A 13,776-nucleotide genomic window follows, 5' to 3' on the forward strand; every position below is an offset into this window, starting at 1 on the left:
TCAGCCCCCTCTGCAATGCACCTAAAAGAGTTGAAGAAGAAGAGAAACGCCTACTTCAGGAAAATAAAACGCTCAAAATCGGACTTCTTCCGCCTCCAACTTAACCAAGCAAAGAACCGCCCGAGAAAACTGTTTGAGCTAATCAAATCGCAATCCAAAGAGCTACCACAACCACTCAACACTGGGCGCGTGGTACCCTCATGTGAAGACTTCGCTGCTTTCTTTATCCAAAAAAACGACAAAATAAAAAGCGATCTCCTCACTGACGCAAGCCTCTACTCCAAACCCAAATGCCCAGCACCCGTTGAACCAAAAAACAATGCGACATGGTCAACCTTTGACACATATTCGGAAGAAGAAATTGGCAAATTACTCAGCACCCTGAAACCATCCAATCACCTCACGGACCCCCTCCCTGCCTTCGCAGTAAAAGATTTTACCCCACTGATTCTCCCTCTCTGGACTAAAATCAACAGCTCTCTCCAACAAGGAAGCATACCTGACTCCCTCAAAGTTGGTCAGGTCACACCTCTACTAAAGAAACCAACAGCCGACCCCGCGGATCTCAACAACTACCGTCCCATCACCAATATCCCCACTCTCGCCAAACTGCTGGAAAAATGCGCACAACTACAATTGACTAAACACATTGAGCAATTCGATCTCCTCAACCCTCACCAGTCAGGTTTCCGAGCAGGACACAGCACAGAAACGGCTATGACTCACATAATTGACGACGCACTTCAAATGCTAGACCAAAATGACACCTGCCTCCTCATCCTTCTTGATCTCTCCTCCGCATTCGACACCGTTAAACATGAGAATCTACTAGAACTACTAAACAAAAGAATGGGCTTATCTGGAACTGTCCTCAAATGGTTCACTTCCTTTCTCCGCAACAGGACGCAGAAATTCAAGAGCAACAACCTGATGTCCACGCCAGTACCTGTAACGCTAGGCGTCCCCCAAGGATCTTCTCTATCCCCAACTTTGTTCAACCTAGTCATGGAACCTCTCACCACTTTGCTACAAGAATCCAATGTACACTTTCACATGTATGCCGATGACACCCAACTTTACCTCAAATTGCAATCACCCAATGACCTCCTGCTCCTGAACTCGACGATCAGATGCACCCAATCCTGGCTTGCCGACAATCACCTCAAACTCAATGCCCTGAAAACAGAGTTCCTTCTGATCGCACCTCCAGCGAAGATATCCACCACTCAACATTGGCTTAAACTCCTAACCGCACTCAATGTCCAACCCACCATCGTGGAATCAGCAAAATCTTTAGGCATAACACTCGACACCAATCTCAACATGCAGCAACATGTCAGCAAAGCTACAAAGGGAGCGAACTTCCAGATCAATACTCTGAGGAAACTCAAACCCTACCTCCCAGCCAAAGACTTCCAAACAGCGGTGCAAGCACTAGTCATCCCACGAATTGAATACGGCATCACCTCCCTCTGCGGACTCCCACTAACTACAACCGCACCACTAAAAGCATCACTAAATGCTGCAGCGTGACTCATCACGGGGGCAAAAAAGCACTCCCACATCACCCCTGACTTGAAATCCCTGAATTGGTTGCCGTTTGAAGCCAGAATACATCTGAAAATAGCCTGTATGACACACAAGGCTGTACACCTAAACTCACCCGGCTACCTTGCTCAGAAATTGACAATCTCTGGGGGAATCAGAAACACGAGAGGCGCAAACAATCTTCTGCTGAAACCTCGAAGATTCCGGAAGGAGAAAACATACAAGCGCTCTTTCTCAGGAATGGCGCCTAGGATTTGGAACTCACTCCCTCCCGAAACCAGGCTTATCTCTTCCACTACACTCTTCAAAAAAGAAGTAAAAGCTATCCTCATGGCTAAATTCACCTGTACTACTATCTCGAACCCTATAAACACCCTGCGATCTGTATTACTTGCTTGACCCCTTATCTATTTGTACGAGCTGTCTTATCACCCACTTGATTGCTTTGCAGCCACCCAATTGTATTATTTGTATTGGATGATCTACTGATTTACTTATTTGACTTTGTTCCCTTATGTTCCCTTCTGTACTCTGTGAACTATCGACCTACCTATTTGACTTTGTTCCCTCATGTACCCGTCTATGTAAAGCGCTCTGATATCTGCAAAGATCTTGTTCGCGCTATATAAAACTCTGAAAATAAATAAATAAATGCCAATAGCTCATACTCTTGTAAATGCGAGCCCTATTTAACTGCAAAGAAGCGGTCGCGATTGTCCCAGGCTGCTTGGAAAATAAAAGCGCGCATGGCGTGCTGGATGGTACAAGAAAGCATGTCGTGCCTGCATTAGATGAAACTCATTGAAGAACATAGTGCTTACAGACTAGATAAGACATACCATGTAACAGAAGTAAAACAACCAGGTTACAAATTAAGACAAGGCAGTACTGAGGAGGGACTAATAAGCCTATTAACGAATCGGAAGCTAGCATTTACAGAGGACAATAACACAAGCCAATGAGAAAATATGGGCAGAGATTCACGTCCATACAGCATGCCTTGCAGAGCAGCACATGAGCTGCCCAGGCTTGACCTAAAAAGACTTACTCACAGGTGCAGTTTTCTTTTCAGTATGGGAAGCAGCAAAAAGCCACCAGAAGGATACTGCGGAAAGTGAGAGGTTCCTCATTTAGTAGGACCAGTATCACGCTAGGCACACCTGAATCTCCGGATTTCTACCCCTAAGCATCCCATAAGAGGTAGGATATGGGCTGTTAGGCCAAACTGCCAAGATAACAACCAATGTCAATGGGTGCTGAATATAATCTGGTGTGGAAATGCAACGGAGATTTGTCTCCAAACCACTGCTAAAGTCCTTCAAAAGGAGTAATATATTCGTCGGCAAGCTAAAACATGATCAAATCCGGCCATGTTGCTGAGACACAATGGCGTTTATTTGGGTTGTTCTTTGCAAAAAATCTCAGGAATGGCACCCCATCCGATTATTCGGCGCTCCAATATGTACATCAAACATGAGAATTTTAGGGTAGTCACCCTTCTCAACATAGTTTGACCCTTCAACGATGGAGAGTTCATGGCTTCTATGAACATGAAGGATGCATATTTTCACTTCTGCACCATCGAAGCACCTCCATTTCACTGTATATGGCCATCCCTACAAGTTCTGGATGCTAACCTTGGGCCTCCTTCATCCGCATTGACCACATGCCTGGCGGAGTGGCAGCCCCCTTCGACATAGAGGTGTATGCCTGTTCCTTTACGTGGGTGAATAGCTTTTGAAAGCTTTCCAGAAAGTAAAGGCATCCTGGGTGGTCACCGCTATGTCTGCTACACATACTGGTCCTCACACTCCGTGAAATAAAATCCATTCTCACTTCCAGTTGACAAGCACGGTTCTCAAGAGCTTGATTGTGCATGGACTTTCTGAAAGCACCTCCTAAGGGCAAGAAGAAAGGCTCATAGCCCTGTCTCAAGATTCACTCTTCAGAAAATCGCAATCCAAAAAATACAAGGTCCTGCTAAGCATGGTGGTATCCTGCGTTCCTTTGATCTCACAATTTTATATTAAGATTTGGACTGCCAAAAAACTGTTGCCTTTCATTTGCCACTGTCAACGAGGCCAGTGCAACAAATATGTTTGGGTCACACAGAATAACAAGCAACCAATGACCTGGTGTAAGGACAGCATTCCCATTTTCACAGACAGGATATGTACGCAAAGATCTTCCAGATCCTTATCTGAAGTACAGGGTTGCTCACCTGCAAAAACTGTCCTCCTGACTCCCTAAGAGGTGGTCTGTCATTTTGGAACTCCAGATTTGCTGTGAAAGCTTTGTCTCCTCATCAAGAGGTGGCGTTCATCTCGGACAGCAGGACTACTCTCGTATACACCTGAAAACAAGATGCTCGGTGTCCATTGCTTCGCGAGGAAACATAACCTCTATGGCATGTTGTCCTAAACATTGTATTACTCAGACATGGGGCATATGGTAGATTTCTAACTACTGTTTGCCTATATTTGGTGCAACAAGTGGTGCCTGTGGTTTCAAGCAAATTGGCAACTCTGCATTTTGATAAATGTTTTGATGTTTAGTGTGACACACAATTCAACACCACCCAGCATAATTGCACTCCACATAATGCCACTCAATGCAATAGGATTCAACGCCACATAATTGCACTCTACTCAATACCACATAAATACATCCCACATAAAACCACTGTCACATAGCAGAAATCCACATAAATATACTCCACACCATGCCATAGAATTCCAATCTGTATAATTCCACTCAACTTCACAGTTTTACGCCACACAATGCAACTCCACACATTTCCATTCCATCACAATTCCACACCAAACCACATAATTCAACTCGACAACAAAATTACACAACACACACATCCAATCCACACCACAGAATTTCACATCACGCCACAAAATTCAACAGCCCACCACATAAACTCCATTACATACCACTCCACAACACAAAATACCATTCAACATAATTGCACTCCATGACACCCAATCCCACTCCACATAATTTAGTACACTCAATACCATATAATTACTATACACAATTCCAATGCACACCATGTCATGTAATTACAGTACACAAATGCACACTACACAATTCCATGTCACACAGTTTCGTAATTTAGAATTCCAAACCAACCCACATAATTGCACTGCACGCCACATCACATACATCCACTACAATCCATAAAACATAAGTAAGACATTGTCATTTACAGCGTCACTAGCTCTAACTCTTGCATAAGCGAGGCCGGTTGGCTTTGCCAATACTTGTTTATTTCTGTAGTGGGGAGAATATACATTTCAGAGTTAAAATAAGAAACTCATACATTTTGACTCCGGCCTGTTCACCACAGTACTTCAGCATTGAGATTAGTCTGTAAGGCTGGGATGACTAAAGCCCATCTTTGATTTTACTGTGGAGAACCCCACACTTCAGTAGCTGCGTTATCTTGACACAGTTCTATTAAACATGCGTTGGCAAAGCCAATAGATTTGGTGTTGGCAATTTAGCTTTCCAAGAGAAGGGGCGGTTTGGAAGACAAAGTAATAAAGTTGAATTTGATGCTTTCTCTGGAATGTTCTCCTTCTAGGATTAGCCCATTGCTTCCTTTTTGTGTGCAATGCTAAATATTGTAATACATTTGTGCATTAGAAAGACCATAAGTAATCCTATTTTACAGGTTTCCTCTACTCATTACAGAATAGGTAGTCCAAACCAGTGTTTCCCAGTATGTCAGATCAGACGAAAAAATGTCCAGTTCAAAATTTGGTCTGTTATCTATTTCGAAGGGACAAACTTGGTGTAAATCTGCGACAGACATATTTTTTTAGGGAGGAAAACATTACAATAAAAAAAATACTGTGTTAAGGAGTTACATAAATTGCATTAATTTTTATGTTGTCTGTTGTGAATTGTATCACATTCTTCGTTTTTACACGTGTAATTTGTGAACATTCACTTCTACTGTGTCTGGTATATCCTATTGCTTAATGTTGTCCAGCACTTTCTCCAGGTCAGCGATGCACCACTAAAACATTTGGTGTATGTAAAGGTACAGTGGAGTATATATGCTGCTCTGCAGATATTAGATAGTTGACTTATAGTATATATTTGCAGCTTTTCCAGGCCATGACATGTTCAGTCTGATGTGTAGACAATGTGTTAATAGCTACAGAGCGGCTTGTGGCTCTGTCTCCCACGTTTCCACCCCTAACCAGCTAACCACACACTTCCTCTCTACAAACGGGAAAGTGTCTACTGACAGTCACACACACTGCTTCTCATCTAAGAGGTTTCTCATAAACTATATCCATTTCCTTGCATGCCCAAGAGTGGTGGCTCTATTGGCTTCTGTTAATGCTCTCTCCTCCACCCCTTGCCCTATCTGGTTCTGTTCCGCTGGCTGTCTCTCCCTATTGCTAATTACTTACAGCGCTCATAAACGTGAATATACATCAGTAATAGTCACTAATAGGTTGAGATTTTGATTACGTTTTCACCAAAATTGCATGAATAGAAATGCAGTGTCTCTAGTAATCCCGGGAATCCTGCTTACATTCTTTAGGAAAACGCAAAGTACATTTTTCGCTAACCTGCAAGCAGAAGGGGCAGAGGGCAACCTTGTTGAGCCCCAAGCCAGGAGAATACTTGCACATACCTTTTTGCGCATTCAGGATAAACTAGGCTCTGTATACCACCCTTAAACCTGTAAAGCGCTCTGATACCCTCACGGGTCTGGTTCGCGCTCTATAAAGCTTTAAAATAAATAGGCAATTAACTTTTTTTTATGTTTCTCACCTAGTCCAAATACATCGACCCAGATAAGCAGGGCCATTGGAATTATGGGATTCTGCGTCCGCTGAGGTTTCTGCAGAATTATAGATTTATCACATGACCCGTCATCTCCAGCATATTCTACAAATAAAAATAAAATAAATAAAATAAAAAAACTTTTCTAGCTCAAACGGATTAAGTAACTGAAATCGTGGCAACGTGTTGCCGCACAGTGGAACGCTCTATGCAAAGAATGAACGGACCACTTTTCAGTTGCTTATTTCTGTATTTGTATATGTTAAACTGGTACTAATTAAGTGAACCCTTTGCCCGGACACTTAGCACGAGCAAATATTACAATTATAAAGTAGTACTAGCATAAGTGATTGCCGCTTTAAATTGCCTCTGGACGGATTTCAGTCTGTTCACCATCGGGGAGTGGGAAGCCCCGCCTACCAGGCGGCGGTCCCACAGGGGGTATTACGATGCAACTGCCACCATGGCGCTCGCACTTGCCACACTTTACAGTGCAGCAGGTGCTGCTGGCTACAGCACCCTCTGCAATGTAAAAAAAAAAGGCACTGTTTACATTTTCCTGCACTAAGTGGCAGGCACCATGCGTTGCCTGCCACATGGTGCATGGAAATGTAGGGGTGCACCATGGGTGCCCCACAACCCCCAAAATAAAGTACCCATGTTGAAAGGGGGGGGGGGCCCGCGACAGGCCCCAAGATCCCTTTCGGCCAACTTGTTCATGGTGGGCTAACGGCCACAAGCAGGTGGGCAAAAATGGATATTCTAATGCAGATGGCGGTGCCCCCCCTCCACCCCCCACGTTTACGCCATCCATAGTAATCTGGCGGGTGGAAAACTGCAGGACGATGGCGGAGGGCCCGCCACTGACAGGCTGTCGGGCCTTTGCCATCGTAGTCAGGCCCATAGTTACTTGTGTTCAGTCCACTCCACTAAGGTCCCCATTGCAAGTTGCCAATAGTAGAATACTGCTGTTCAGCTATGTGTGCTGCAGTGTTTCTAAACCCGAAACTACTAGGTCCAAAAACTACAGACCAGGGTCTAAAACTAGGAAAGACCGTGGTTGGAGAGGGACATGGACTGCATACAGAGGCTAACCCCCTTCAGCACCACTGAGGGAGCAGACATTACTTCTGCCTGAGAGGCCACATTCTCAACTCCACCTTACACCACACACGACCCGCTACAGAAATGTATCACCTGCCAAGAGCAGATGGTAAATATCCGTGTTAAGCTACCAAAATTTGGTGAGAACCTGTGCCGGGACTGGGTAATACTAGGTCTGACGGGTCATTCCTCATTCTGGCCAGTTACCTGTGATTCCCCTGGTAACTCACGAGGAGAAACCGGCCTGAATTGTTCATTCCAGGCCTGGTATCTTCCCACAGAGTTAAGGTGGAGCTCATGTCCTAAATCGTGAATTTCTGACCGTACTCCAACGTATGCCTTAATGTCTGGTTGCAGGAGAACATTGTGTTCTGATCTGTGTGTTTGTGGTGCTACAAAGATCTAAGCTCATGAGATTTTAATATACTTTTTATAGTGCTATTTGAATTTTCAAAACCCCAAAGACGTGGTGGGAAGAAAGTGGAAAAAAAGAGAGAAGAACCGAGCTGCTGCACAGAAAAGCCGCCAGAAACAGACCCAGAAGGCAGATTTGCTTCACCAGGTAGGTAAAGGCATGTCAAGATAGCTATTTACTGAGGTACCCATTGTGAGTGCCCTGACTTTTTAGGGGGTTGTTCTGTAACCTTGGATTCTTATTGAGGGTCCCGGTAACTTCTGAAGTGCAGAAATACAAGGGAAATACTAGGGATTGGAGCTGGAACCCTGAGGTTCTTTGAGGAATTACTGTAAAAATCTGTAATTCTGATTCGAATTCCAATGAGTGTTTCTTTTTTTTTTTTTTTTTTTTTTTTTTTTTGGGTGAACTTTTTATTGATTTCCAGCAACAATCTATTATCGGCACATGACATAGAGGTACCACTGAGTAATTCCCCACCACACCATATAATTCAATTTAACATCCACATATAGAATATGCTAGGAGCATTACAAATTACAGAGAGAATATCAAGTTTTATGAAGCATTAAACATGGCAGCGAGATGCATAGTTTGGTACAGGAGAGAACCGGGGCGGGGGGGTCACCTCAATACCAATTATGAGGAGGAGAAGCCTCTACTTCGGCCATCAGCTGGACCATCCGTTCGCTCCTTTCCTTCCGCAGCGCCACCGTTGGGGCGATACAGATGTCCCCTCTGTATGTATTCCACTTTCCCCATTTATCGTCCCATTTCTTGGGGCATCTGCGGCCTTTGAAGACAGATTTTTTTTTTTCCCAGCAATCATTGCTGTATCCATGCCTCTTGCCCAGGCCCTCTGGACCGGGATCGCCTCCACCCCCCCCCTTTTTGTGCAATGTTTCGCTTCGCAATGGCGAATCCCATCGAGGCCCAAGCCTGTTCCGCCTGATAGAGATCAGTCGCCCCCCAAATATTAAGCAGGCAGAGGTGAGGGGATGGCGGCAGGGACATGCCGCATTCCCTCTCGAGTTGACGGGCAATCCTCACCCAGTAATCCTGAATGTGTGCGCATTCCCATAGTATGTGACTGAAGGTGCCTACTTGATTGCAATGTCGGAGATAGAGCAGATTGGGCGTCTGCCTATCCTAAACAGGAGTTTAGCGTCAAAGTAGACCCGATGGAGGATCTTAAGCTGCAGGAGTCGCATACGCATTGGGATGGCCACTTCACGAGGGGAGGCCAGTGGGTCACGCCAGTCCTCATCCTCTATATCACCCAAGTCTTTTTCCAAGTCTCCTCAACTTTTGCATCGGATCTGCATGGTTGTTCAACAATTTCCTATAGGTGAGTGAAATGGCTTTATGATCCATGGGATCCAATAACAGACATCATGTACAGCCTTTTGGATCTCAGTCTCCGTGACATCCTCCTCAAGAGCCTCCCTGCCTTCTGGAGAAATGGTCATCACCTCAATCGTGGCCAAGAGATCAGCCGTTAACGGGGCCAGAGACGTTGGCGAGCTAGTATAAACCTCCTCTTAGTAGAGCGCGAAAGCGTCAGCTATCTGAGGATCAGTGAGGAGCACACCCTCTCAATTGGTTATCGCGTGCACCCATCTAGAAGCTTGTTCCCTGCGTTCTAGCCATGCCAGAAGCTTGCCTGTTCTTTCAACCTGCTCATAAATACTATGTCGGGAAGACCGAGCCCGCACCGTGGCGTCTTCCAGATGAAGCTGTCTGTAATCCTGCCTCTTGAGCGTAAGGCTATGCTGAATTGAGGGGTTAGGATTGCGCGCCTCCTCCAGATCTGAAATGTCCGACTCTAGCTCAGATACCCTTTTCAATAGCTTGGCCCTGTGGCTCACCATAAGGGACAGTGCCCGGCCCTTAATAACTGCCCCAAAAGCACCCCATAGTCCTCTGGCGAGTCAACAGTGTAGGAGAGTAGGGTCTGCAATCCTATGATCACCCCAGATTTTTGCTTTTTGCTTCACTGGTTTACGACTTCTCTGGCTGTGGGCCTGCTAATCAGACCCACAGCCTTGCTGTTCTCTCACTAAATTGACACGTGTACCTTAGGTGCATTTACCAATTGGTACTGGGCCACCTTATCAGACCCTATAACTCAGGGCATAGGTGTACCCAGGGCCTACCAGGGGCTGCAGCATGTATTATGCCACCCCTGGCTGGCCATCTAAATCTGACACAATTGGCTGCACGACAGCTGGGGCAAGGTGGTGTAATCACCCTTTGGGTTAGATATAGGTATACTATATCTAACCCTAAAATGGACACATAGATTCCTATCAGTCACTCCTATGGCAGGCCTTGACAATCCTGAAGGCAGAGTGCTTGAAATCATGTGAGATGGTGCTCTGGCATGAGCTGAGCCCGTTTGCAGCTTGCGGAACCAAGTCCTAATAGCTGTTCCATGATAACGCATACCATATACTCTTAAGTGCATTATAATCCTCGCGGTTATATGCCAACTCTGGTATCGCTTTATCAAAACATGTTGAGTAAGGTGTCATACGAATTGGAATACTAACCCCTCGCCAATTCTGGCGACGGGGTTAGCATTCCACCCTTCTAGAGGGACACGACATGTATGTAACTGTGAACCCCGGTTCAAGTTAACTCTAGCCTCAGCATCACAAAATGGATGCTGCCACCACAGACACAAGTCTGACCTCCTGCTGCTGGGAGTCCTTCCAGCGAGGAGAGCTTGGACAAAGGGTTTCCTGTCGGGGGCGGTGCTAGCACCATCCCAGACAGGGTTTTGTGTATCCTGGGTAGGCAGGGCTTTAGAGGAAGGTGACTGCAAGTGGCACCCCGGTGCTCACTATGCATCTGCCGGCTAGAACCAGTTCCAGGGGCACACCAGCCCCTGAGCTGGGGAAAGTCCGACATGGGAGAGGGGTGTAACCACCCCCCTTCCTGGTCCCACCCATGGGCAGGACCTAGTCGCGTGCCAGCCCCTTTTCCTAGTATAAAGATAGGAGCGGGCCCCCTTCCAAATTAGATCATCTTTGAACCCTGAAACTACTTTCTACGAAAGGAACTCAAGACTTCTTCTCAAGATTTCTCCCTTGTGACTAAGGAGTAGTCACCCTGCACCCGCAGGCACCATCTAAGAACACTGCGGTTTGCTGCACGTCCTTCTTCTGGAATCCGACCGACCAGCACGACGAGACCCGGCTTTCCTGGCACCTCTGACCTCTACCTACATCATCAGCCCAGCTGAGATCCGTGGGTGTGACGAGACCTCGAGGGACCGGCCATCTTCAGAACTGCACAACGCTTATCCAGCACGACCGCCGAGGGATCCTAGAGTGAGTGCTTTGGGGTTCGAGAAGCCCTAACCCTGAGCAGCTCCAGCACCAAAGTCCAGCCCCCCAGCATCCACCAGATCTGCGTGGGGCCCTTCTGCTCTTTGCTGCTCACCGCGTTGTCCGGCTACTTGCCTGCTGGCTTGTGGCCCTCCTGACGACGCACCACGACGACAACACCGCTGGTCTGGTTGCTCCAGACTGGCCCTTGCTCCCCTCCAACAGAGGAGCACCCCGGACCCTCCTGGTCCACTCCAGACGCCATTTTAAGTCCACCGCGAGGGCTTGCATTTGCCAAGACTTGTTGCCACAATCCTGGGTCCAGCGACGTCGACAGCAGATACCTTCGTGGGACAGCTCGCACCTCCATCCTGGTCGCCGACCACGCCTCCTGGTCCGTGAGACTGCAGAGCCCAGCGTCGCCCACTCACCTGGTCGAGGTGACTCCATCCGGTGCCATCCTGGTGCCCATCTAATCACTGGCTAGTGATTCAGAACTTGGTCCCCTCTGCTTACAGGTATCCTCCATCACCGATCCAGGCTCGGATCCCTCCGAATCTCTTCACTGGTCGCCTGCCAGCAACTTCTTCTTTCAGGCTCCATAGACTGCAACGAGGATTCCCGACGTCTTTCCAGACCTATGCAGCCGCAGCCCCTGGGCTAGGTAACCTCAGCATTTCGGTGCTCCAGCATAGCCTCACTATCCAAGGGTGCAGATCCTTTTTCGTTTCAGCTCTACCTAGTCTGATTCGTCCGATAACACTAACTTTACGAAATCTAGCATCCATAGACTTTGTCCCGCATCCCGCGTGAGAGTGCACACTCTGCACCCGATCTCCCTAGGCCTCCTGCTAGTAATCTGAAGGTTCAGTAGTCCAGTCCTAGCGATCCTAAAGCCTATTAGAGTAGTACTTACCTGCTAGTAATTTCGCATTACACTTTTAGAGTATATGGTTTTTCGTGCCCCTCTGGCATTTGTGTAATTTGTGCGACTTTATTTTATTTATTTATTTATTTATTTAAGCTTATACCGCGCACAGCTACCCACAATGGGTTTCCCGGCGCTAGGGATAGACTGTAGAAGGAGGCAGTTTCACCTGGCTAGAGCCATAGCAGACTATTGGGCACGTTGAGTAAAAAGCAATGTCTTCAAAGCCTTACGGAAGCGAAACAAATTTGTCTCTAGTTTTAGGTCCAGTGGGAGGGAGTTCCAATATTTGGGGCCCAGAATAGAGAAGGAACGACCTCCCATTTTTGTCAGCTTCCATCTTGGCATAGTGAAATTACCCATGTCCGATGACCTAAGTGGACGTAGGGGTCTATAGGGTGTTATCAGCCTTTGGAGGTAGGCTGGGGCACTACCCTGTTTGACCTTGAACATATAGCATAGTGCCTTAAATTTGATACGTTCAGGGATGCTCAACCAATGAAGGTCACGTAAGGCGGCCTTGGCTGAAGTGCGTCTGGGGATGTTTTTTAGCAGGCGCGCCGCCGCATTTTGCACTACCTGCAATACATGTAAGGTGGCTTTATCTGCGCCCAAGTAAAGGATGTTACCATAGTCCAGGCGAGATGTTACAAGCGCCTGGACTACGGTTCTGGGGGAGGATAGAGGAAGCATCCACAAGATCTTATGGAGCCACCGCAGCGTTGAAAAGCAGATGGCCGCGACCTTAGTGGCCTGTTGTCTCATAGTTAACCTGTCGTCAATAATGACACCCAGGTTACGAACTGCGGTGGAAGGAGTAGGCGCAGTGCCCAGTTCGATGGGCCAATGGCTGGGACCCCAGAGATGTTTATTCCGACCCAAGATGACCACCTCGGTCACTTTGAGTATTTTCATAAGAATTTTGTATTGTGCTTAGCACCCTGTCCTCATAAAGAGTCCAGGGTTGTTGTGTTCTAAATAAATATCCTTTTATTTTCATAACAACTTGTGTGGTGTCCTTTCACTTGGTGTTCAAGGGGTATATGTGATGGTATAACAGCTGGCTTAACACGCTCTCTAGAGTCTAGCCTAAAGACTGCTCTTGTCCATGCTACTAGGATAGCTGGTCTACGGTTGACTTACAACCAATCATCAATAAGGGTTGTTTGGACTGATACATAGAGATCACTAGAATAGTGAGCACTGCATATCAGGCCAACTTCTCACAAACAGAACCCACGTTTTCAGCAAAATAATATTCCGCATCCTTGCGGAGAGCATCTTTAATATGCAGTATTTTAAACGCCCATGGCTGTACAGTGATGGAGCCCGGGCGCCCCTTTCGCAGAATACTCAAGGAAGCCCAAACCGGGGAGTGATCGGAGATCCCACGGGCCAAGCAGACAGTCCCAGTAAACAGATGGACATCTTGGGCATGTGTGAATATGTAATCCATCCCAGATTGGCTACTGTGTGCCCCTGATTGAAACGTGTAGCATATGTGCAATGGATTAAACCACCTCCATATGTCCACAACCCCTAAAGCGTTAGTTAACTCAGACAAAGACGAGCCTCTCGGCGGGTCCTCTCGGGGCGGGAGACGGTCCAGGGAACCATTCATTGCAAGGTTGAAGCCC

The 13,776-nt window shown here is 46.8% G+C and overlaps 1 protein-coding gene across 1 annotated transcript in view; it reads left to right on the forward strand.

Moving 5' to 3' along the window:
- Positions 1-13,776, forward strand: part of BATF2 (basic leucine zipper ATF-like transcription factor 2) — a 60,946-nt gene that overhangs the window by 14,219 nt on the left and 32,951 nt on the right. The window contains exon 2 of the mRNA XM_086938163.1: positions 7,901-8,026. Coding sequence (XP_086794289.1) covers positions 7,901-8,026 — 126 coding nt within the window. The remainder of the gene's footprint in view (positions 1-7,900; positions 8,027-13,776) is intronic.

This window comes from Lissotriton vulgaris, chromosome 9 (genome assembly GCF_964263255.1).
Source record: "Lissotriton vulgaris chromosome 9, aLisVul1.2, whole genome shotgun sequence".
Classification (NCBI taxonomy): Eukaryota; Metazoa; Chordata; class Amphibia; order Caudata; family Salamandridae; genus Lissotriton; species Lissotriton vulgaris.